The sequence below is a fragment of the Bos taurus genome, chromosome X (genome assembly GCF_002263795.3).
Source record: "Bos taurus isolate L1 Dominette 01449 registration number 42190680 breed Hereford chromosome X, ARS-UCD2.0, whole genome shotgun sequence".
In the NCBI taxonomy this organism is placed as follows: Eukaryota; Metazoa; Chordata; class Mammalia; order Artiodactyla; family Bovidae; genus Bos; species Bos taurus.
Genome location: NC_037357.1, coordinates 23051188 through 23077290, shown reverse-complemented (window position 1 = coordinate 23077290; position 26103 = coordinate 23051188). Strand labels below are relative to the sequence as shown.

General features: G+C 39.5%; 1 protein-coding gene across 1 annotated transcript in view; it reads left to right on the top strand.

Annotated features, from left to right (window-relative positions):
* The first annotated feature begins 544 nt into the window (after nucleotides 1–544).
* The window catches only part of MCF2 (MCF.2 cell line derived transforming sequence), a 75763-nt gene continuing 50204 nt past the window's right edge, over nucleotides 545–26103 (top strand). Inside the window, 11 exon segments of the mRNA XM_059883718.1 lie at nucleotides 545–668; nucleotides 10523–10642; nucleotides 11479–11595; nucleotides 13040–13189; nucleotides 13980–14021; nucleotides 14023–14114; nucleotides 14425–14539; nucleotides 17507–17626; nucleotides 19906–20097; nucleotides 21389–21580; nucleotides 25808–25979. Coding sequence (XP_059739701.1) covers nucleotides 618–668; nucleotides 10523–10642; nucleotides 11479–11595; nucleotides 13040–13189; nucleotides 13980–14021; nucleotides 14023–14114; nucleotides 14425–14539; nucleotides 17507–17626; nucleotides 19906–20097; nucleotides 21389–21580; nucleotides 25808–25979 — 1363 coding nt within the window. The 5' untranslated portion in view covers nucleotides 545–617.

Genomic DNA, 26103 nt, shown 5'->3' with positions numbered 1-26103 from the left:
GAAAGAATCCTACCCGTCTCAGAAAGTTTGCATGTTCTGTCTTTTTAGATTATCATCAGGACAAAATCCCACAAACTATTAACCTTTCCCAGGCTTAAAACCCAGAATAGAATTTAATAATAATAATAAAAAACAGAATTGAATTTCAAGTTACATAGCGGGGTAGGGCAAGAATAAAGATATCAGTTAATACTACCTTCACAAAGATTCTTAGCATTCCACCTTAAAAATCAAATTGCGCAGAGAAAGCCAGCCCCATCTAGCCCCTAGGAGGAGAGTTTTTTTTTTTTTTCTTCCTCCACTCTTAGGAAAAGCCTGATCTTCCTGAGAAGTCCAGCACCAGCTAATCCATGAGGTTCAATCAGGCTAAGTAATTGGGGGAATGTGTGGACTCTGAATTACAATGAGCAGTAGGAAGGGATCTGTCAGCTGACTAATCAGAGACAGTGGGTTTTTTTTTTTGCAGCGCTGCCAGGGTGGTAATGGAAGCAGCCACAGTAGCTTTGTTTGATAGAGATTTTGGCTGCCGCTTTTAAATACTACCTAAGACGCAGCTCATATTTCATCAATGTTGCATTGACAATTGGAAAAGAAGCCTGTTATTGTGTATAGGCGAGATGGCAGAAGCAACTCCCCCGAGAGGCAAGATGAGGTTCAGAAGGAATGCGGTAAGGGCTCTGCCTGCAGTCCTGGAAAGCCTGTTCCCAAGTTGAAGTGCAGGAATGCTGCAGCATGGTGCTATAGCACAAACTGCTGAATGGGGCTTTTCAGGACGGAGGGCGAAAATGGAGACTTGGATTTACGTGGATTTTATTGATGTGATTACTGTGATATGGACATAGGGGCACTGTGATCTTAACAGTGATCACATAAATGTGATCAAATTTATGAGGAAGCATCCTTCGTCATGGTATTTATTTAAGAGTGTATGAACAATATTGACTCACTTGGCAGAGTAGCTTAAAGTCACTAGTTATCAATTAAATAATATTGAACAAAAGGATTCATCCTTCTTTTACCATGGACAAGTAGATTATGGTATCATGGACAGATCTGCAGATGACTTTATCAGTGTTTAAAAAGGCTACGTGTTACTGGATAAGTGAAAAAATGTTAAGTGTGATGATTTGAATTCTTTCTGATTTCAGTTTTTCCTCAAATTAAAAAAAAATATTCCCAAATTCAAATGTTAAAGATGCAGAATTGTAGCCCGTTGACTACCTTTTTTTAAAGGAAAAAAAGAGTGACTCACTGTTATTTATAAGCTAGAATTTAGAAATCTCTTCTTTCAGATACATTTTCAATTTTTCCCATCATTGGTTCACTTATATACCAAATTCCCAGCAAATTTCAGAAGGGCTATTTAGATGTCGTTTGGAGAAATGTGAAATAACACTAGCTAATTTAATAATTAACTGGTCATCAGTCCAGTTTTCGGTGCTGCTCTTTTTCTTTCAAAACTTAAGATAATGTTATTGATGCTATGATTTAAAAGCTTGTTTAAATAATCAAGACAACACACACAAAAAATGTGAGAGTGACAATCAGTCATAGAACAGAATGACATTTGGAATCAAAAGTAAGATCAGGGAAATAAACCAGTAGGAATTTTATTCTTGTTGAATGTCAGTGAACATCCATGGGTGAGTAACTGGTTTATTTCTAATAAAGCTCTTAGCACAAGATAGTATTTTAAAATTACAGTTTAGGATATGAATCTTTTATTTTGAAAAAATTGTATCTCCAGCTCTACACATGATTTTGTATTATGGGAATAATAACTTCAGATTTTTAAACAGAGAGTTTATGGTGCACAAGAGATACCTGTGTGCACCTCACACAATACAATATTGGGTGCAACTGACATTAGTACTTTTGTTATGAAAAGTAATTGACTTAAGTGTTAAGAAGATTCCTAATTCCTTTATATGCATAGATGTTTTCTCAGTTCTGAACTTCGTTTCCTATATATGCATGCATACATGCTCAGTCACTTTAGTCCTGTCCGACTGTTTGTGACCCCATGGATTGTAGCCTGCCAGGCTCCTCTGTCCATGGGGTTCTCTAGGCAGGAATACTGGAGTGAGTTACCATATCCTCTCTAGGGGATCTTCCCGACCCAGGGATTGAAGCTTCATCTCATATGTCTCCTGCATTGTCACACAGGCTCTTTACCACTAGTGCCACCTGGGAAGCCCTTTCTGTTTATACACATACCTTAATATACACAAAAATTAATGCAACACACAAGTACTTAATGAGTAGGTATATCTAGTATTGTGCTACAGACAATATGGGTTACACAGGTAAACATGGAATGGCTACAGAGCTGAAAGAGCTGTCAATCTAGTAGAGAAGGCGGAACATGTTCATAAATAACTATTAAATAACTATTATGAAAGAACTTCTAGCTGGTGGGGAAGGCCTCGCAAAGGAGATGACATTTGTTTCGACCTTAAGGAATAGCATGCTGCTGCTGCTGCTGTTGCTAAGTCGCTTCAGTTGTGTCCCACTCTGTGCGACCCCATAGACGGCAGCCCACCAGGCTCCCCCGTCCCTGGGATTCTCCAGGCAAGAATACTGGAGTGGGTTGCCATTTCCTTCTCCAGTGCATGAAAGTGAAAAGTGAAAGTGAAGTCGCTCAGTTGTGTCCGACTCTTAGCGACCCCATGGACTGCAGCCTACCAGCCTCCTCCGTCCATGGGATTTTCCAGGCAAGAATACTGGAGTGGGGTGCCATGGCCTTCTCCAAGGCATAGCATATGTGTCTGTTATCTTTCTTGGTGTCTTTCCTCTCTTTTTCTCTCAAATTAATTACTTGAAGTTGTTCGTAGGAACAGCTAGCTTGAAATGAAATTGATTGGATTAAGTCTAAAGCCTAGAACTATAGTGGAAGACAGATTTGTTCTGCTTGCATGGATACAACTTGACCAGAGTGAAAATTTGCAACTCAGCTGGTGACTCCATGGTTTGACTTGGAAGAATCTCTGGTGTTGGGCTGATTCTGGAGGCTACGATAGGTGGCACCTGGGAGGATGGTAAAGTGGCCTTAGAGACCACAGATAGGCTTCAGCTGGCTACTTGATGGCAATTGCAATGACTGTGAACAAGTGAGGGAGGTTGTTGAGAATGGATATGGGACAAGAAGGGTGAGCCACAAGGAAAGAGCATTGCTGGGGAGTATCCTACGCCTGAGGTCACTTGGCAAGGGATTTGGTGATCCGTGGAGTAACTCTTCCTTTCTGTACCCTTTCAGTGTGGGAAGAATGAGTACAGAAGTAGCTCACAGCATTGGAAACTCTTCTCTATAGCTTGAGGTCATAAGATTTTTCTCAGCATATTCTAAAGTGATAGTTCCCACCTTACTGAGGTCAATCACATGCTAGCAACTCAGTATTAATACTCTGTAATGATATGAAATTGTAATGGTTTTGTTCAGTAGGCTCCGTGATGCTAAATTGTTTCAAACATTTGTTTTGACTGTTAGTTTTTGTCCCATTTTGTAGGTGTCAAGGTCAAGTTATTCCTAAAGGTAAGGCAGCCAGTCTGAGCATGCAGTCAGAGTGTGCGTTGTGAAGGACGTGTCTGAAAAGGGTTAAGTGTCCTGAAAAGAGCTTGGCTTTAGGATTCAGATTGGCCTGTGTCCTCCTGCTCCTTAGCAGGTAGCTGTAGCAAGTAGTTAGTGTACCATGCTGTGCTTCAGTTTGCCCATCTGTGGAAAGGCCATAACACCTACTTCACTGCAATGTTACAAAGGCTACATAGGATAATATACATAACAAGCCTGGAGCATATGTCCTAGGCTTTCAGTAAAGGGTTCCTTTCTTATTGTGACCCCATTTCTTTGCCCTAAAGATGCTCTAGGAGTATAAATTGTTTTTATAGTAAAATAATCAAACTTTTATGTGGTATCAGCCACTTGTAAAAGTTTTTGAAGAAGTAGCTAGGATAACTGAAAAGGGGGCAGAGAGTGTGTGAATTGCCTGTTTTAGATTCTGCATAAAATAACATTAAACAAGGTTAGTTTCCAGGCTTCAGCAGTGAAATGTATCAAGTGATGCCTTCGGTCCTTGTTATTGCTGTGCTAACTGTCGTGAGGCCATATAGTCGGGTGATCTGAAGGCAGGCATGAGGAGAAGGGATTCAGTGTCTTCTCTGGGAGGAGAAGAGGAGAGAAAGCGAATTATCTGCCCCTGAATTTGAAGAACCAGTAGGAGCTGCTTGCCAGGGCTGGGGTGGGGCTGGGCTCAGAGATGGAGAAATGGCTCTGAGCCCTGTGAAGATGGGCAACATGTTCATTTTTACCAAGGCGCCTTTAAGCAGTCACATGTTGGAACTACAAAAAAGAAAAAAAAATCTCCTTCAACCAGTGCCTAAAACCAATGTCGTTTCCTCTCTCATGCTGCATGCTTTTTTTTCTGTAAAGAAAAAAGCAATCAAAGAAAACAAGGCTGACCCTTGCTCACATCCTTTTGCTTTTTTGACAAGCTCTCGAAACGATTTATAGTTTTAAAATCTAGGGTTTATTTGGGCGAAAATAGAAACTGTGCCTTTTCATGTTTATATAACCAACCAGATTAGAGGTCTGTAAGGCAGCATGCTAGAGAATGTAGAACATCATTTCCCCAAACCGAATGGGAAAGCTCAAAGGTCTGGAGCTGTATTTGCTGTAAGCTAGAATTTCTTGAAGAATTACTTAGCATCACAAAAACTTAGCATATTAGTTCCCAGTTGCTACTGTAACTAACTACAAACTCAGTAGCTCAAAATAACCCAAATGTATTACAGTTCTGGAGGTCAGAAGTCCAACTGAGTCTCACTGGGCTAAGACCAAGATATCAACCGGGCTTCTGAGGCTTTAGAGGATAATCAATTTTCTTGACATTCTAGTTTCTAGAAGCTGCCCACATTTCTTAGCTCATGGCCCTGTATCACTCTGACCTCTGCTTCTGTTGTTATATCTTCTCTGATTCTCGTCCCTCCCTCTGTTTAATAACTCTACTTGTGATTGCATTGTTCCCACCCAATAATCCAGGATTATTTCCCCATCAGAAGGTGAGGTGAGGTGTTAGTCGCTCAGTCATGTCCAACTCTTTGCGACTCCATGGACTGTAGCCCTCCAGGCTCCTCTGTCCATGGAGTTCTCCAGGCAGGAATACTGGAGTGGGTTGCCATGCCCTTCTCCAGGGGATCTTCCCAACACAGGGATCAAAACTGGGTCTCCTGCATTGCAGGTAGTTTCTTTACCACTTGAACTACCAGGGAAGCTCTGAAGATTCTTAACTTGATCACATTTACAGAGTCCCTTTTGCCTTGTAACATATTCACAGGTTCCAGGGATTAGGATGTAGACATCTTTGGGGAACCTTTATTCTGCCTACTACACTCAATTCCTCCAGTTGTGAAATGAGGGTAAAAACAGAATCTACTGCAGATAAAATACTTAGCATAATGTCAGAGTAATGTTCACAATGAGGAAAATTCTCATAGTAGTCACTCAATAAAAAGCAACACTCCAACCCATGGCCATCAAGCCAATCTCCTGTTCCTACCATAAGGTTTTGAGAGGCCCTGAAGACATAAAAATGTATGTACATGTGTGTATATATATATATATGTGTGTGTGTGTGTGTGTGTATGTTTGCTGGAGAGAAGCTATGAAAAGTCATTCATATGAAGTTGTGGATTTACTGCAATTAGTTTGGCAGTCACATATTTAAATCTGGGATAAGTGAGTGGGACTGGGATTAAAAAGTCAAGTGTATCTGATTCATACGTGGGATCTAATGGACATGAGGGATAGAAACAGTATACTTGGTGTGAACTGTATAATTTAGTTTTCTAAAAAATGTAACTCTGACAAATCAAATGAATTGTTTGAGTGCCACCCAGTTGTTTAGTAGTTTTGCCTACTAAATAATAGCTGTTGCCTACAAGTTATTTGTTCCTTCAAATGGCTTAGATTTGAGAGTAGCTATCAGTTTAATGGATCCGTGTATTCAAGGAAGATTTGCATGGTGGCTCAATAAAATTATCCTATAATGAACAACATTGCAAATGTGATTATACAGGCAATAAATGAAGTGTTCATCCTTGATAGTGCTTTTTCTTTAGAAATGCAAATTTGGTAGGCTTTTTGTGATAAGCAAATCACTGAACATTTTGAAGGAATTAAGGGAGGAGAAGGTATGATAAAATAATCAGGAAGTTTTACTTAAGAATGATCTGATTAGAATGTAGAAATATTTTTAGAAGCATTTTATTCAGCTTTGAATGTTTATAACTATTTTATCAAATAGACAGAATAACTGATTTAATAAAACAACCAACATGAAACCTCTGACTTAGGAGCAGCTGAACACCCCCAAACCCTGCCTGAACTCTCTTTCCCATGGATTCTGTGGACAGTGATTCTGCGTCTCTCTCTTTTCTGCTTTGTCCCCTATTGTGTCATCAGAGGCCTGACTACTGGGACAGCCTTGTTCTCCTAGGAGTGGCAGGGTAGAGACCAGGGCCTGACCTCGGGCAGAGAGTCACCACATGGTTTTCTCTATTCCTGTAGTATCCTCCCCTACCCCCACCCCCAGTTTTGGATGGGGGCGAGTATACCAGGCTTTAAGTTGGTCATCCCTGGGGTCGGTCGCACATCTAGAGATTTCTAATGCAATACCAGAAAATATGACATTAAGGAAAGTCAGAAAAAGACAATGAAGCCATATCAACCTAGAGTCCATGAAAGAATAAAAATAAGAGTACTTTAAGCGCTTTAAGTGTTGGCAAAAGTAGGATGCTTTCCATTTCATTTATTTATTTTTCATTGCACTGGGTCTTTATTGCTGCTTGGGCTACTCTCTAGTTGCAGTGAGTGAGGCCTACTCTTCACTGACGTGTGTGGGCTTCTCATTGCAGGGGCGTGTCTTGTTGCAGAGCACAGGTTCTAGGTGCTTCACAGCCGAGCACAGGCATGGGCTTCAGTAGTTGCAACACATGAGTTCAGTAGTTGTGCCTCCCGGGTTCTAGAGCAAAGGCTCAACAGTTGTGGCACACGACATGTGGGATCTTCCTGGACCAGGGATTGAATCCGTGTCTCCTGCATTGGCAGACAGATTCTTCACCACTGAGCCACTAGGATAGCCCCTTGATTCCATTTAAAAGTGAAAAAATAAGCTGAGTCAAGGCAGTTAAGTATAATACTAATACTGGTAATTTGCCCATGTGAAGAAGGAAAGACTTAACTCCTAAAATGAATTCTATTTCAGGGTAGAAGTAGAATTAGTGCTCTCAGTCTAGAAATAGGTCCAGAGTTCTCACAAGTCCCTGTCTGAGTTTCCCTTAAGCAAGCCTTTATCCATAGCCTGAAAAACCTTTTGTCTAAGTCTACTTGTGCATAAGTCCAAGAACCCTAAGTAAATTAAAAAAAAAAAAAAAACTATCTTATTAGTTTTTTCTAGGGTTGACAAAGTAGCTTTATATTTATTATTTCTTTTAATTTTTATAACAACTATGGGAGATATTATACCATTCTTAGCATAAACTAAAGTATACATTTGTACATAATAGACAGTGAAGAACAGGGAAGCCTGGTGTGCTGCAGTCCATGAGGTCACAAAGGGTTAGACATGACTTAGCAACTGAAAAACAACATAATAGACAGTAGGATATACAGTATCATTGGGACTCTCTGTTTCTGTTTCCAGTTCTCTATACTTGTTTGCTTTGTTCTTTGAAATAAGCTTCCTCTGGCTGTAGGGGTCATGGCTAACCAGTGGCCCTGGAACTGCACCCTCTAAGTTTCCTTCCCTTAGTGCTAGTTCAAAAAATGCTAGTGTGAGACTTGGATTCTGCTTACATCAAATTTTCATCCCATGACAAATCATTGTGTGTTAGGAGGGCAAGGTCATGTAGAAAGATAACAGTTCTCATTAGGAACCAATATTAAGATTAATAAGAGACTGTCTTAGTCTTTATGGGCTGCTATAACAGAATACCATAGACTGTGTGACTTATAAACAACAGAATTTACTTCTCACAGTTCTAGAGTCTGAAGTCCAAGGTCAGGTTGCTGGCAAATTCTGTATCTGGTGAGAGCTCATAGATGGCCTGCTTCCTTCCTGCTTCATAGATGGCCATCTTTTCTGTGTCCTCACATGGCTGAAGGAGTGAAGGAGCTCTCTGGGGTCTCTTTCTTAAGGGCACTAATCCCATTCATGAGGGCTCCATCCTCATGACCTCGTCATCTCCTGAACACTCCACCACCAAATACCTTCACATTGTGGCTTAAGTTTCAACATAGGAATTTGGTGGGGAGAGGATGTAGAATCTCATGGGAGGGGAGGGTAGTGCAGACATGGCCCCCTTGGGGAGTGATCAGTTGGATAGACATCCCAATTTGTGTCTGTTTGTAATCATTGTTTAATTTACTGATTTAAGCTTGTGCTCCTTTCTTTTCCCTATTTGTGTCACATTCAGTTCTCTTTCCCTCACTTTAGTTGTCATTGCTACTTGTTTATGGTTTTATCACCATCTCGAATTAAATTTTAAAAATTTCCACTTTTGAATGTCATTTCAGAGTCTAGGTCTTATCCCTCTATGAAAGTTATTCTTTTTTTAAAAATAGACTGTATTGTTTAGTGCAGATTTAGGTTCACAGTAGAAAGTACAGACTTTCCATATATACCTGCCCCCACAGTATCTTATTAATTTTTCTTTTATAGTTTTTCTCAATTATTAGTATTTCAGCATTCCTGAAAGATGACTGTATTTAAAGCATTTTGAGCATATTTTGCTTTATTATGCTTCACTCTGCTCTTTTGAGGCTGATGACTCCCAATTCTAGAAGAAGTCTAGGCTTCTTTCCCTCCTTCCTTGTACATCCATTTGTCTGATGGACATCATCTGGTTGTCCTGCTGACCCTTCCAACCCAATAGGTCCAGGAATAAGAATCAGTATCTTATCCCCCTCCTGAAAGCCTGCTTCTCTTGTGTTCCCATGTCAATGAGGGTTGTACCATTCACCCAGTTAATTACTCAAGCCAGAAATCTGGAAATTGACTGTCATAGTCATTCTTTTCTCATCAGACATATCCAGTTATCATACTTTGCACATTATACCTCCTAAATTCTACCCTTATCCCTGTTGTTGTTGCTGTAGTTCAGAAACTCATCATCTCTTGCTTAGATGACTGTTCCAGCATGCAAACTCATCTGTTTGCTTCCATTCTTGTGCATATCCAGTCCATTCCCAAAGCCAAAGTGATCCTCCTAAAATGCAAATCTAATTATGTCGCTCTGCTACTTAAAAACCCTTAAGAGTCTCCCCTTGCATCCAGGAAAAGACCCAAGATCTTTCCTGGTCTGGATCCTGCTCATCTTTCTAGCACCATCTCCCATGACTACATCTCTCCACCCTCCGGCAGCATCTTCCTCTAGCTTTCCTGACTGGGACCTCTTGATGTAATACAGTCTTGGGTACCAATTCAGACTTCACCAGTTGAGCCAAGTTATACTTAAACTCTCTGAGCCTCACTTTCTTTATTTGTAAAAGTGGATTGCCTAACTACTTCACAGGATTGTTATGAAGAGGAACTGTGATGATGTTAGCAAAATACTTGGCATACAGTAAGCATTTGAATGTGGTACTTTATTACTTATATCAGGCCATATTATTCCAGCCCTTGTGAATTTTGCATAGGGTCCTCCTTGTCTTTTGCACTCTTTCATTTAACAGTTACTTCTTGACCACCTACTATATGCCAGTATTCTAAGAAGTTGGAAAACATGGATACACCAGAAAAACAGTCTGATCCACTTTATTCCTCTTTAGGCAAGTCCTTTTTGACATTCCTAGGTCTAGGATGCTCTGTGCTACACCTTCCTGTTGTATATTATTCTAATTCCCTTGTTTCATTTATCAACTTATCATGCTATAGAGTAAATGACGCTAATGGACTCTAGACTATCATTTTCTTACAAGCTGGGTAGGGACTGTATGTTATTAATTGGTGTACACTGAATGCTAACAGTGCCTGATAATCATTCACTTAAATATGTGGAGGAAACATGTAGAAGATATTTGGTGAATGTCTCTTGGATGAAATAAAAATACAAGTCCACAAAATAGTTTTCTTCCATTGTTTACTGCAGGTATTCACTATTTCAGCTCCCTTTAGGCTTTTAGGGCTATCCTAGAAATCTGCCTCCTGATTCTGTTTTGCAAGGATTAAAAACAATTTGAGTACAAAAACAATCATGTTTAAAATGAAGCTTAAGAGTGTAATTCAGTGTGAGAAAATTCCAGGCCACAAGCACTGCAAGGATCTGACCTGATGACCTTACATTCATTTCATTTCTATTTTCGTGTTTTAAGATGTTATCAGCATCCATTTTTTAAATTTTATCTTTTCAGTGGATTTTATGACTTTAGAATTTGTTTTCTTTGATTATATATTTTTTGCCGTGTGCTCACTCGAGTGCATGTTTTGACAATTTTTTCTTTTTTCCTGTGCTGTTTTTTTCCCTATAGTCTTCATTCCCTGGGAACTTGCACTTGGTTTTGGTCCTTCGTCCCACCAGTTTTCTCCAACGAACTTTCACAGACATTGGATTTCGATTTAGTCAGGAAGATTTCATGCTCAAATTACCGGTAAGAATATATTATTTAAGTGTTTTGACCCTTTCTCATGAAGAATTTGTATCATGTTGTTGTTATTTTACATGTGGTCACAAGTGCATGTAAAAGAAAAAAAATTTAGATTTTGTCTTCCAAAAATGTAAATTCAAAATGCCTTAAAGTCTTCTGCTCCTACTGTTAAAGTAAAGGAAAAGATTAGTCAATTTGTAACAAAGCAGTTCGTTTTGAAAAAAGATGTAAATCCCATATGTTATATATGTGTGTGTGTGTATATATATATGTGTATGTATTTGTGTGTGTGTATAAAATCAGGACATTTTATTTTTAGAGAATAAAATGAATGTGTGTTTTATGTATTTGACCTCCCATGAACTTACATCCTGAGCAGTTCAGAGTAGCTTTTTTTTTTTTTTTTCCAGAAGATATTTTTATACACTTTTAGTGTAGGAAATAAGAGTGCTCATAAATTTTGCTACTTTTGCAAAGATCAGTCCCTCATGATAAATTATAATTTACTATAGAAAGCCCTTCCTTTGTCATGGGCTTAACATTCTTTCAGAGGGTTGACCACAGACAGTGCAAAATTTTTAGGTCAGAGAGAATCAGGTGTTTGGGTTTCTATGGAGATTACTTTCATTTTACAGAGAATGTTTTGTAAATGAAAACTATTATTCCTTGAGGGAAGGTAGTGTATCCATGTGTGTGGGGATGTACAGGAGAGAGTTGTTAGAACCATTTATAAAAGATAAATTTCTGCTAAACGAATGCTGAAGTTCATTGTACAGTTGGCTGTGTGGAGGAGTGCCATGGAGGGCAGTTAACGGTATCTTTCTCGCTTATTTGTATAGGTTGTTATGCTGAGCTCAGTTAGTGATTTGCTGACATACATTGATGACAAGCAGTTAACCACTGAGTTAGGCGGCACCTTGCAGTACAGCCACAGTGAATGGATCACCTTCAGAAATGTATGTTTCTTTTGCCCTTACTGTAGAGCCTGTAGTTCATTTTGAAATCTAGTTCTAGAATTTTTTTTTTTCTTCCTTGGGAAAAACAGATTTCTGGGGTTCCTATTTTTCAAAAACATATAATTCAACGTCTTGATTTTCTTGCTTAGGAAATATCTAGAAATGATGAAGAGTCACTGAGGATGGCATTTAAATGAGAGGCCTAGGGAATAAGGAGACCTTACTCTGCCCACCCTCTCCTGTGGCCGTGTAGTAACTTGAAGAAACCAAGGGTTTGGGTTCAAATCCTAGCACTGCTGATTTTTATCAGTATAACTTTGTGCAAGTTGTAAAAGCTCTCTCAGCCTCAGTTTTTCCAACTATACAGTGGGAAGAATAAGACTTGACCTCATTGGGTTATTGAGAAGATTAAATAAGATTACAGATGTACCATGTTTGACACTGTGCCTGGCCTATGGCTTGCCCTCAGAAAATGAGAGTCATCTTATTAATCTCATCAGTCTAGTGATTCTGCTGGGGGCAGTTAAATTTGTAGCAAAAATGCCTTCTGTTCTAGAAATGTATGGATAAGCAAGGGCTCTGTGCCTCACTAGAGTGAATTTGTCATATAAGAGTCTTCTAATTCCAGAGGGATGGGAACCCTTCTGAAGGAAATAATGATATTTACTTAAATCAGGATTTTATTTTCCTCATCTTTATTTTCATTCAGCAGTCCTGTTCATTCATATGAAAGTGAGTCGTCAAAATAAGCAGTGGCTTGCCTTTAATAACCTAGAAAGCTAAAAATAAAAGAGCAGATGCCTTGAGTTACATGGTAAACAGAGGGTTTATATAGTCTCTAAATGTTGTCCTTTCTCTAAGTCACTGATTTTGGAAACAAAATGAACAACCAAACGTTACTTGACATTTTAGGGCAGCAGAGCCTTTGGGGTCATAACTTCAAATCTTCTCCAGAACTTGAAATGAATTATTGTGACTAATGTTCCTCTGTCATCTTAGTCCATCAAATGCTAACACTTGTTCATAAATGATGATAAAGTGGCTTTGATGTTCTCATATCTCTTCAGAAGTAGTTATTATTAAAACAGTTGTGCAATTCCAAAATTAAATAGAATAAGGAACACACAATGTTTTGCCAGATAATAAAACAAATTACTCAGTACGTGGCATATTTAAGAAACGGTTTTCATCATTGTTTGAGAAATAAGTACAGATGTTTAGATATTCAAGAAGTCTCTTCACCTCACTAAGTTTCTTAGGGGCTTAGATGCAAAGTTAGGGTTCATTGTCAAGGCCAATGCTAACTTTCCTTGCAGAGGAGAGGTCATAGTATATGTCTTGGCTGTCATATCTAAATGAAAGTTAATATAGTTGCTGGTCTAGGTTTTGATATGCTGGCCAAGTTACCACAGAATTAAGAGAATCATGCCCGGGCTCTTTGCAGGCTATAGAAAATTTTGCCCTCACAGTGAAAGATACGGCTCAGATGTTACAGTCCTTTGGAACTGAACTGGCTGAGACAGAACTACCAGGTGACATTCCTGCAATGGAAGAAATTCTTGCAATTCGTGCTGAAAGGTACCACCTGTTAAAGGTATGTCTGATAGGGGAGACAAACCAAAATTTTCCATGGTCTTTCTTTTGATAGAGAGGTGTTGAGTGTGTCTTATTTCACACAGATTGCTGGGTAGGGAGACAAAAAGAGATGTTTATATGGTGTAAAGCACAATATTAAAAAAAGAGTACGAGAGGAGGATGTCCTGGATATGTTGAATTTAAGTGGCCCTTTTTTTGAAATGGTGCCCCTCCTCCTTCCCTATCCCCATCCATAACCACTAGTTCTCTGTTTCTTTTTTCACTAGTTTGTTTTACTTTTTAGATTCCACATATAAGTGACATCATATGGTATTTGTCTTTCTCTGTCTGACTTATTTCACTTAGCATAATACCCTCCCAGTCCATCCATGTCGTTGCAAATGGCAAGATTCTATTCTTTAATGGCCGAGTAGTTTTCCATTGTATATATATATATGTATGTATACCATATCTTCTTTATCCAGTCATCTGTTGTTGGATGCTTAGGTTGCTTCCATATTAAATTAGAACTTTCTACCAGTGAGAGGAAGCTACAAACTGAGCCTTGGGGTACTTGTGCCTATAAAATTGGGGACTGTAAATCTGTCTCAATAGGCAGAGGCTTCTTGGAGATCCTTGCAGCTTTTGGATTCCATGGTACTGAGGTAGTTCTTGACTTTTCAGTGATGAAAGCAAAGGCTGTGCTAGAACTATGCTATTCTGCATCTGTTGCTGTATGCTGCCTTCTACCCAGCTCATTCAGAATAGGTGCCCGGCAGGCTGACACTTCCTATTTTGCCTTTGTACAGAAGGATATCACAGCTGTAACCAAAGAAGGAAAATTTCTGCTAAACAAATCTGGAAGTGCCTGATGCTGAGGGTGCTGTGAGTTCAAGACTTGAAAATGATCAGCCGACTAGTGGTGACTGGCAAACTATTAATAAGTAAGTAGTATTCTTTGGGGTTTAGAGTTACTTATCTTATACTTTTGATAGGGAATTATATATTTTTGTGGCTACCTGTTAACCTGCAAAAGTATTCCTGGACCTCTGGCATTCAAGCTGAGAACTCCTCCCCGTGTTGACCCACAGATATTAGTTTGCTCATAGGGGAGATTCTGTGGACACTGATAGTCTCTACCTGGACCAAATGTCATGGCTGTGACTTTGCCTATAATTCTTAACATCCAAAGCAGGGTTATCTACCTACCTGCAATACAAATCATTGGTTTAATGATGATTTTGCTTTGTTAAGATTGCTGACTCAAGTACATGATATGGAAATAGCTTTTGATGGATTTTGGGAAAAACACCAGCTAAAAATGGAGCAGTATTTGCAACTCTGGAAGTTTGAGCAGGATTTTCAAGAGGTCAGTTAAAACTTTTCTTGGGTACAGTTTCTTTTGTTATGCTGGAGGTTCTTACTCCTTGATCATCAGAAACACAGTCTCACAAGATGCAGGATGCCCATGTATACCCCCAGAGAGGTGAAAAGGAGGCAAGTGTGAGTGTGCTTTGACTTAGAATGAAGAAAACAGCTACGAAAATGCCAACACTTATACTTCTCTGGCTCAGGCTCATTTCTTATGGGAAAGCACTTAAGGAGCTAACGTAGATGACAGGGGTAAAGTTGCTGTCTGCGTTGATGTTTGATATTCAAATGTATTTTAGATGTAAAATACTTTCAGACTATGGGAAATCTACCAAGGGAATAATACTAACTTCCTTCATGATTTTTAAACTACCATCTACCTATACTGACGATATTTAATATGATCTAACAAAACATTTTTTTCTGATTCAGCGACTTATTTCTATAAAAAAGCCTGATGGATGAGATTAAATTGTGTTTAATTATACATTATTTAAAAGGTTATAAGTATATTCTAGTTCTGTCCTTCTGGAAAATCCATCCTATATGGTCAAGAGACATAGCTTCATTTTCCTTTCCCTTTATAGTCGGCCTCCATGCTTCTACCAGTCTCTGTCATAGTATTTTCCCAGGGATCCAAGGAAAAGTCACTTCTCTCTCTTACATGTGGTCAGCCTGTTTCTGCCCATGAATGGCTGACTTGCCTAGTATTCCATTTGTTCTAGCCAAATCAGTTGGGGGAGGGGACCCAGGGCTCAGTTATTACCAGCCTTTTCCCTCTGGTGATTCAGATTTTGAAGTGTCAGGCTCTCGGTAAAACTTTTCTTAAAGAAAGAATAGGTATAGAACAGTCTTTTGGACTCTGTGGGAGAGGGTGAGGGTGGGATGATATGGGAGAATGGCATTGAAACATGTATAATATCATATGTGAAACGAATCATCAGTCCAGGTTTGATGCATGATACAGGATGCTCGGGGCTGGTGCACTGGGATGACCCAGAGGGATGGTATGGGGAGGGAGGTGGGAGTGGGGGTCAGGATGGAGAACACACGTACACCCGTGGTGGATTAATGTTGATGTATGGCAAAACCAATACAATATTGTAAAGGAATTAGCCTCCAATTAAAATAAATAAATTTATATTTAAAAAAATGAAAGAATAGGTCAGATTACTCTTGGGGCCTTCCAGATATTAATGTCTGTCCCTCCTCTCCAACCAAACACATGTAGCAACATTACTTTTCCTGAACAAACCCATTGTGCCTCTACTTATATGTTAATTTGCCTCCAGGTTGCATTGTCATCCTGTGGTTATAGTCTGTTCTGTGAAGTCATTGTTGCCTCTGATCACTATTATTGTTTGTCATGAGTCCGAATCTCACTGACGCAATCTGTCTCTCATAGTGACATAGGCTCTGATAGGTTCATAGCAGATAGGTTCTGAATATTTAGGCATTTAACTAAATAAAAGCATATGTGGGAATTTAAACTTGTAAGAAAAAAACTTGAATATTCTCAAACTTGAGATCCTCTTGAACACACAAAATAGGAATATTTTCTTGCATAATCACAGTACAGTGGCCATATTTTTTACATTTATGAATAATGTAATACTTTTCTATTATCTGCAATCAGCATTCCAATTTTCTCAATTGACTCAATCATGTCCTTTATATCATTTTCCTGCCTCAGCACAGGATCCAGTCTAGAGGGTCAGGTATTGCATTAAGTTGTCATGTGTCTTTAGTCTCCTTTAATCTCTAATGTTTTTGTAGCCTTTCTTTGTCTTTTATGACACTGACATTTTGGAAAAATACAGTCGTTTTTAAAATAAAATGTTCACCATTTGAGTATGTCTGACATTGTCTCATGATTGGATTAACCTGCATATGACCAGCAAGAATACTGCATATGTGATGTGTCCTTTGGAGGGTTTTGGTCACCCTTTCAGGGTGCTGTTGAATTTCTCCATGCTACAGTTACTTCCCCCCACCACCCCTGCCTGCCCTTGCAACTGGTCGGAAATATTGGGTTGGCCAAAGGTTCATTCAGGTTTTCCTGGAAGATGTTATGGAAAAACCCGAATGAACTTTTCGGCCAACCCAATATGTAGGGAAAAAATGTAAGGCCATGCAATTATCTTGCTCCTCATCAAAAATTCATCAGTGTATCATCAGTTGATGATTCTTGCTCCAACCAATCTTTACTATGATAGTTGTGAAATGCTGATTTTTTGTGTAGATATGTCATGAGGTTGTAGCTGTTTTAGGCCCCACCAATAGGAACAAGAGCACAAGTCATTTTGAAGATGCTAGAAAAATGTCTGTCAAAAATGCCCTTTAGTACAATATTTATCTACTTATTGGGCTTAGGACTTCATAGCTTTTAATTCATTATGTTCTTGACTGTTCTGTTGTTTGCACCTGGCTGTTGTGTCCTTGTGACATGTCCAGATATTTTTATCAGTTCTTTACTTTCTGGCATAAAGAGATGTTCCAAGCTTATCGTATTCCTGTTCTGTCTCAGCCCTGGAATCAGCCAATTTCCTATGAAGCCCCAATTTCTTTTTCTGGAAAATGATTTTCAAAACCAAGGTCTGGGTATTAGATGTGCTCATTGCTACTGAAGGGTCTTTGTTTCTAGAGCCACTCACCATACAGCTAGGGAATATATGTGCATGTATATGCACGTATGTATACCTCTATACATGTCCACATACAAATGCCTTCACATGTACATTGTGGTCTTTTATAAATCATGAGTGCACACTGATGTCTAGCAGGTTAAATTTTAACAGATTATATTGATTTCTGTGAATAAGATATCTGAAAACATTTTCCGTATGTGTGATTTTTCCATGTTGAGGTTCTTAATTAATAGCATTTACTACAAAGCTTGATTATTAGGTGAAAAGGCTTAATAATTTGCGTGCTTTGAAGACTTTTTCTCCTCCCCTACTTTTAGCTCGTGAGTGAAGCTGAACTTATACTAAATCAACAAGCGGAGTTGGCAGATGTAACAGGGACTATAGCTCAAGTGAAACAAAAAATTAAAAAGTTGGAAAACTTGGATGAAAATTCTCAGGTAAGATTATATTTTAGATATGCAGTGTCTCTAAAGAGTATAATAGTTACATTTTGATGTCTTTTGGTAGTATAAACCCTTATGACTAGTCTCTTGTAACAACAGTCTGTATGATGGGCTCAACAATATTTGTCTATTCTGTTCAGTGTGGGCCTGAGATGAACTTGCAGACATCTCATATAGTTGTAACTGTTTCAGGCCCATCCATAGGAACAAGAGCATACATCATTTTGAAGAAGCTAGAAAAATGTCTATCAAGAATGCTGTTTGGTATTTGGAAACGATGGAAACCTTAAAAATATAATTCCTTAAATAACCATCATTTGATATATGCAACTGAATCAGACACAGATTCATATAGATAGGTCTATTTAGCCTTACCAGCTGTGTGGCCTTGGGTAAACTAAGTTTTCTAAACCTCTGTGTCCTTATCTATAAATTGGGGATGTGATGACCTACTTTGCAGAGTGATTATTAGGAATTATGTGGATGCTGTGGATAAAACACTTAGCACAGTACCTGGGATATATGGACATAAAGCATAAATACTCACAAGAGCCAGCTGTCATTTATTCTGCTGGTCTTAAAGCTTGAACTCAAGGCTTTACACTCAACGCATTCTAGCTTTGCTCTCCTGTCTTGTATGTGAGAGCGAGGCTGTTGTTTTTAAGGTGAGAAAGTGAAAGTAGCTCAGTCATGTCTGACTCTCTGCGACCCCATGGACTATACAGTCCATGGAATTCTCCAGGCCAGAATACTGGAGTGGGTAGCCTTTCCCTTCTCCAGGGGACCTTCCCAACCCAGGGATCAAACCCAGGTCTCCTGCATGACAGGCAGATTCTTTACCAGCTGAGCCACCAGGTAAGCCCTTTTAAGGTGTATTCTCAACAAATAAGTGGATTTCTCGGTAGCATAAGCATCTAAAAACAAAATTGAGAGGCAGTGGTTGTGGTGCTCAGTTCTGGAATTTTACTTGTAGATCTTTGTGATCATGGGGCAAGTTCCAGATCTCTTTGGTTTGGAAAAAAAGAGAAGGCAAACTGGCTTCAGAGCTTTGAATTTTTTGTCTGTTTTTGTTTTGTTTGTTTTCATTTTGTTGTGTTTTGAATATTTTTTAGTTTTAATTGTGGTAAGACACTCAAAATATAATTCACCATCTTAACCATTTTGAAGTGTATGGTTCAACAGTATTGAGGATATCTGCATTATTGTGTAACACATCTCCAGATCTTTTTCATCTTGCAAAACAATGTGAATACACTCAACACTGCTTAACTGTACACTTCAAAATGGATAAGATGGTAAATTTTATGTTTCAGTCACAACACAGGGTTGAGACAGTCAGTAGTTAGAATGGAGACTAAGCTTTGAGTTCCTTTTTGACAGGGAAACCCTGTGGCGGTCTCTTCAAATCTGTCAAGTCCTCAAAAAAGTGAAGTGAAGTGAAGTTGTTCAGTCGTGTCTGACTCTTTGTGACCCTGTGGACTGTAGCCTACCAGGCTCCATCCATGGGATTTTCCAGGCAAGAATACTGGAGTGGGTTTGCCATTTCCTTCTCCAGGGGATCTTCCCGACCCAGGGATTGAACCCGGGTCTCCCGCATTGCAGGCAGATGCTTTACTGTCTGAGCCGTCAAGTCCTCAAGTAGATGGCAACTAGATCTAACAGGATTTCCATGGCTGAGGTGATATGAAATCCCTTAGCTTTCACTTGGCTGGTTTGCATCTCATTGATTATATTTTGTTCTGTTCTAAATCTGTACCTCCCAGGAGGAGCAAATCTCATCCACCTTCTGGGTGGGCTGGTTAATTTTCTGTTTCTGTGACCAGAAGTGCATGAGCTTCCGATAACACCGCTGCCATAGCTAATGACATTAGGCTTTTCAGGTGGCACTAGTGGTAAATGACCTGCCTGCTGATGCAGGAGACATAAGAGATGCAGGGTCAATCCCTGGGTCGAGAAGATCCCCTGGAGGAGGGCATGGCAACTCACTCCAGTATTCTTGCCTGGAGAATCCCATGGATAGAGGAGCATGGTGGGCTACAGTCCATGGGCTTGCAAAGAGTCAGACACAACTGAAGCAACTTAGCATGCACATGCACGTATAGCTAATGACTATAACTGGAAGCTTTTTTGCAGCTGGCAGAAGTATGACATCAAACCGTACACTTGGCAATATCTCCCTCTGGCTCAACCAATTTCCTTTTTAATTACATTTTCTCCCCCTCTATTCAGATAGAGATCTCGCAGTTATTATTTTCCTTCTTTCTTAAAATCAGGACCTGTTAGCAAAGGCCCGGTTCGTAATAATACATGGACATAGGCTCGCAGCAAGTCATCATTATGCCCTGGATTTGATCTGTCAGAGGTGCAATGAACTACGTTACCTTTCTGATATTTTGGTAAATGAAATCAGAACCAAACGGATACAGCTCAACAGGACCTTTAAAATGCATAAACTCCTACAGCAGGTAACGTCACAGGACATGGTGCATTTCTGAAAGATAAATTATATATTTTTTTCTACCCGAGTCCTTCTCAGAGGCTATAGGGCCAGGGTTTGGCATAGCTTTGAAATTAGATTTGTAAGAAGTCTGAATAACTGAGTTTGATTATGCCTATTTCATTCGTCCACTTTGCAGTATTCACGGCCGGTCCAAGATTAAGGACCATAAGGATTTTGGCCCCTGTTCTGAATATGAGCATGGTGGTAGTGATGGCTTCCTCTGTTTTAGGTTCATCTCTGAAGCCTCTGCTCTGGTGATAGTTTGCAGTTAGAACACTTTGAAAAACCATGGGGGCCATTTTGCTCAAGTCTGACTCTTATTCCACATTTCATAGTTACAGCAATGTAACTGTGAGCAACAGTGATTAGAAACTGTTCTAACAACAAACAGTGATTAGAAACTGTTCCTCCATGGAATAAGAGTCTGACCCCTTTGATGATTAGGCAGTGAAGAGAAGTTTTGATCATGGCAGTGGAATGTAAAATAGGGGTATCACATATAGGCATTGGATCTGAACATGAGCATTCTAATCTGTACATCTTCTGTGGCGAGGAAACTTTTTCTTTGTGCTAGGCGATCATCATGCATTTTTATTACACTTGAGATTTTGCAAAGAATTTCATATTTCAGTTATTGATTTTTGGGAAAGAATGTGCAGCTGGTGTTGAGAGAATGGTCAGAATGAATTCCTTGTTATGAAATGAGTGCAGGGCTTCCCAGCCTTGGCCGTGCCTCTGAAGTACCTGTGGAGATACAGAGAAGAGATTTCTGGTTGCCAAGGGGGAGGTTCGTCAGGGAGGGATGGAATAGGAGATTGGGGTGAGCAGATGCAAACTATTACATACAGGATGGATAAACAACAAAGTTCTACTCTATACCACAGGGAACTATATTCAATATCCTGTGATAAACCGTAATGGAAAAGGATATGAAAAAGAATATATATGTATATATATAACTGAATCACTTGAATCACTTTGCTATGCAGCAGAAATTAGTACAACATTGTAAATCAGCTATATTTCAAAAAAAAAAAAAGAAAGAAAGAAAGAAAGAAATACCTGTGGAGCCTGGCTTACAGCCCAGAGCTACTGAATTAGAATTTCTGGGAGTAGAGATTTTTTTTTTCTTTTTAACAGCTCTGAAAACAACTCTGATTCATAGCAGCCAGGGCTGATAAACACTCTCCTAAGGGACAAACAGATTTCTCATTTATTCATTCATGGTTTGTGTGTGTGTGGGATTTGCTTACCAGGCTCTCCAGTGCTGTGATGAAGGAGAGTGCCTTCTGGCTAATCAAGAAATAGACAAGTTTCAGTCTAAAGAAGATGCACAGAAGGCCCTCCAAGACATTGAAAATTTTCTTGAAATGGCTCTACCCTTTATAAATTATGATCCTGAAACCCTACAGTATGAATTTGGTATAATTTTATCTCCTGAACTCAAGGTAAGAGACTTGGGGGGGCATGGAAACAAATTTTTAAAAGCTATGATTGTGTTAGTGTTGATAAGAGTTTTACTGCTTCACAGGCAACTTTACATCACGTTGCAATTACAGAGTTCTCTTAACGATCGGGGTTATATCAGAGCCACTGTTACGTGTCAAAGAATCCTAATATTTATATTTGCCTTATAATGAGTAATTTCCTACCTGGAATGTTAGGTCCATGAATCAAAGTAAATCAGAAGTGCTCAAACAGGAGATAGCAAGAGTGAACATTGACATTTTAGTAATCAGTTAACTAAAATGGACTGGAATGGGCGAATTTAATTCAGATGACTATTATATCTACTACTGTGGGCAAGGATCCCTTGGAAGAAATAGAGTAGCCTTCGTGGTCAATGAAAGAGTCCAAAGTGCAGTACTTGGGTGCACTCTCAAAAATGACAGAATGATCTCAGTTCATTTCCAAGGCAAACCATTCAACATCACAGTAATCCAAGTCTATGCCCCAACCACTGATGCTGTAGAAGATGAAATTGATCAGATCTATGAAGACCTACAAGACCTTCCAGAACTAACATGATATGAAAGATGTCCTTATCATCATAGGGGATTGGAATGCAAAAGTAGGAAGTCAAGAGATACCTGGAGTAACAGGCAAGATTGGCCTTGGAATACAAAATGAAGCAGGGCAAAGGCTAACAGAGTTTACCAAGAGAACACACTGGTCATAGCAAACAACCTCTTCCAATAACACAAGAGAGGACTCTACACAAGGACATTACCATATGGTCAACACTGAAATCAGATTGATTACATTCTTTGCAGCTGAAGATGGAGAAGCTCTGTACAGTCAGCAAAAACAAGACCAGGTGCTGACTGTGGCTCAGATCATGAACTCCTTATTGCAAAATTCAGACTTCAATTGAAGAAAGTAGGGGAAACCACTAGACCATTCAGGTATGATCTAAATCAAATCTCTTACTATTATACAGTAGAAGTGAGAAATAGATTCAAGGGATTAGATTTGATAAATAGAGCACCTGAAGAACTATGGACAGAGGTTCATGACATTGTACAGGAGGTGGGGTTCAAAACCATCCCCAAGAAGAAGAAATGCAGAAAGGCAAAATGGTTGTCTGAGGAGGCCTTACAGATAGCTGAGAAAAGAAGAGAAGTAAAAGGCAAGGGAGAAAAGGAAAGATATATCCATCTGAATGCAGAGTTACAGAGATTAGAAGGAGAAATAAGAAAGCCTACCTAAGTGATCAATGTAAAGAGAGGAAAACAAGAGAATGGGAAAGACTAGAGATCTCTTCAAGAAAATTAGAGACTCCAAGGGAACATTTCATGCAAAGATGGGCACAATAAAGGGCAGAAATGGTATGGACCGAACAGAAGCAGAATATATTAAGAAGAGGTAGCAAGAATACACAGAAGAACTGTACAGAAAAGATCTTCATGACCCAGATAACCACCATGGTATGGTCACTCATCTAGAGCCAGACATCCTGGAATGTGAAGTCAAATGGGCCTTAGGAAGCATCACTATGAACAAAGCTAGTGGAGGTGATGGAATTCCAGTTCAGCTATTTCAAATCCTAAGATGCTGTGAAAGTGCTGCACTCAATATGCCAGCAAATTTGGAAAACTCAGCAGTGGCCATGGGACTGGAAAAGGTCAGTTTTCATTCCAATCCCAAAGAAATACAATGCCAAAGAATGTTCAAACTATTGCACAATCTCACTCATCTCACACACTAGCAAAGTAATGTTCAAAATTCTCCAAGCTGGGCTTCAACAGTACATAAACTGAGAATTTCCAAATGTTCAAGCTGGATTTAGAAAAGGCAGAGGAACCAGAGATCAAATTGCCAACATCATTGGATCATAGCAAAAGCAAGAGAATTCCAGAAAAACATCTACTTCTGCTTCATTGACTGTGCTAAAGCCTTTCACTCTGTGGATCACAACAAACTGGAAAATTCTTAGAGATGGGAATACCAGGCCATCTTACCTGACTCCTGAGAAATCTGTATGCAGGTCAAGAGGCAACAGTTAGAACCAGACATGGAACAATGGCCTGGTTCCAAATTGGGAAAGGAGTACATCAAGGCTATATATTGTCATCTTGCTTATTTAACTTATATGCAGAGTACATCATGCGAAATACTGGACTGGATGAAGCATAAGCTGGAATCAAGATTGCAGACAGAAATATCAATAACCTCAGATACGCAGATGACACCACCCTTATGGCAGAAAGCGAAGAACTAAAGAGCCTCTTGATGAAAGTTAAAGAGGAGAGTGAAAAAGCTGGCTTCAAACTCAACATTCCAAAAATGAAGATCATGGCATCCTGTCCCATCACTTCGTGGCAAATGTATGGGGAAACAATGGAAACAGTAACAGACTATTTTCTTGCGCTTCAGAATCACTGCAGATGGTGACTGCAGCCATGAAATTAAAAGACGCTTGCTCCTTAGGAGAAAAGTTATGACAAACCTAGACAGCATATTAAAAAGCAGAGACAATCCTTTACCCTCAAAGAACTGTCTTGGCAAAGCTATGGTTTTTCCAGTAGTGATGTATGGATATGAGAGTTGGACCATAAAGAAAGTTGAGCACTGCAGAATTGATGCTTTTGAACTGTGGTGTTGGAGAAGACTCTTGAGAATCCCTTGGACTGCAAGGAGATCAAGCCAGTCAATCCTAAATGAAATCAGTCCTGAATATTCATTGGAAGGATTGATACTGAAGCTGAGGCTCCAATACTTCAGCCACATAATGCGAAGAGCTGACTCATTGGAAAAGACCCTGATGCTGGGAAAGATTGAAGACAAAGGAGAAGGAGATGACAGAGAATGAGATGGTTGGATGGCATCACCGATTCAATGGACATGAGTTTGAGCAAGCTCCAGGAGTTGGTGATGGACAGAGAAGCCTAGCATGCTGTAGTCCATGAGGTTGCAAAGAGGCAGACACGACTGGGCGACTGAACCAAACTCAACTGAATTTCCTTTTTGAGCTTTGAATGATTTTTAATTAAAAACATTTTTTTTTTTTGGCTGAATGGCATGTGACATCTTAGTTCTTCCACTGGGGGTTGAACCTATGTAGCCTGCAGTGGGAGTGCAGAATCTTAACCACTGGATCACCAGGGAAGTCCCATGACTGCATCACTTTTAAACTCTTTTCACTTACTAGCAGCTTTCACATATATTTTCTTGTGCATCCTTCGAGAAATGTCCAAAACTGTCATAGGATATTGGGCCCATATCAAGAACAGTCTACGCCTATCATCTTTCCTTCCTGCTGCAGTGACCACCAGAAGATGCTCTGTAGACACAGATCCAGCTTTCCCACTCAGTTTGAGGATAAAGTGATAAAGGAAGGATATGGGTCTACCTGGGGAATGGGGAGCAGTAGAAGCTCGTGTTGGCAGGGTAGAGAGCTTAGGTTAGTTCAGCACCACCCCCTTGCAGCTGCCATCAAGCTCTCTCTCCACAGTATAGATAAGAGCATCTTGTGATGTTATTTGCTGCTAAAGTGTCTCATTGACTCCAAAGTTTAGAATAGTATTTAAATCCATGTTTAGCTTCAGATCTTAGGGGCATGCCGCAGAAGATCAGAAACATAGCCTTGGCGATAACCAAGTGAGTCTAGAAGCAACGAAGCCTAACTCTTGCTGCCTCAAATCATATAGGAGGGCCAGAAGGGTACATTATCCATCAGTGACTCTGAGGAGCCTTTTACTGAGTTAGACAAAAAGTTCATTCCAGTTTTTCCATACCATCTTACAGAAAAACCCAAACGAACTTTTTGACCAACCCAGTATAACATGGTGAACTGTAGAATGTCCTGCAGGCTAAAACATAACAAACTACTGTGACAGCGCTTAACTTGGTAGCTTTCTTGTGCTCAACACACCCTCTTTTCTAGCTGTTATCCCCTTTCAGCCAATGAAGGGTAAATCACCTATTCAGTGACTGACTTATTTGATGATTGCTTGATAAATTTCTTCTTCAAGTTGTTTTGGTCGAGACCTTCTGGTTTTGTAACCATGTGAAATAATGCCTTAATCTGTTCCCCATTACTTTCCTAAATTTCTTCTAGTTGTATATTAAAGTCTAAATTAATTTTGTATCTGTCTGAGACTGAGAAATGTAATAGGATTTGTTATGACCCCCATTTCAGAAAATATTTCATAGATTTCTTGTGTAACCTGCAGGTTCAAATGCAGACCATCCAACTCAAGCTTGAAAACATCCGAAGTATATTTGAGAACCAACAGGCTGGTTTCAGAAACCTGACAGATAAACATGTGAGGCCGATTCCGTTTGTAGTATCTGCTTCTGACAATTTGGTCAGATCTGGAGCACCATTTTTTTCACCTACACAAGGTAGAGTATCTTAGATTCCCCTTTTCTCTCTCTTTTCTTCTTGCTGTTGTTTACTTTGTTACTTTTAATGTAAATACTGAACTCATTCTTCAATCCTGAGAAATAGGAATTGTTTTTTTTAAGC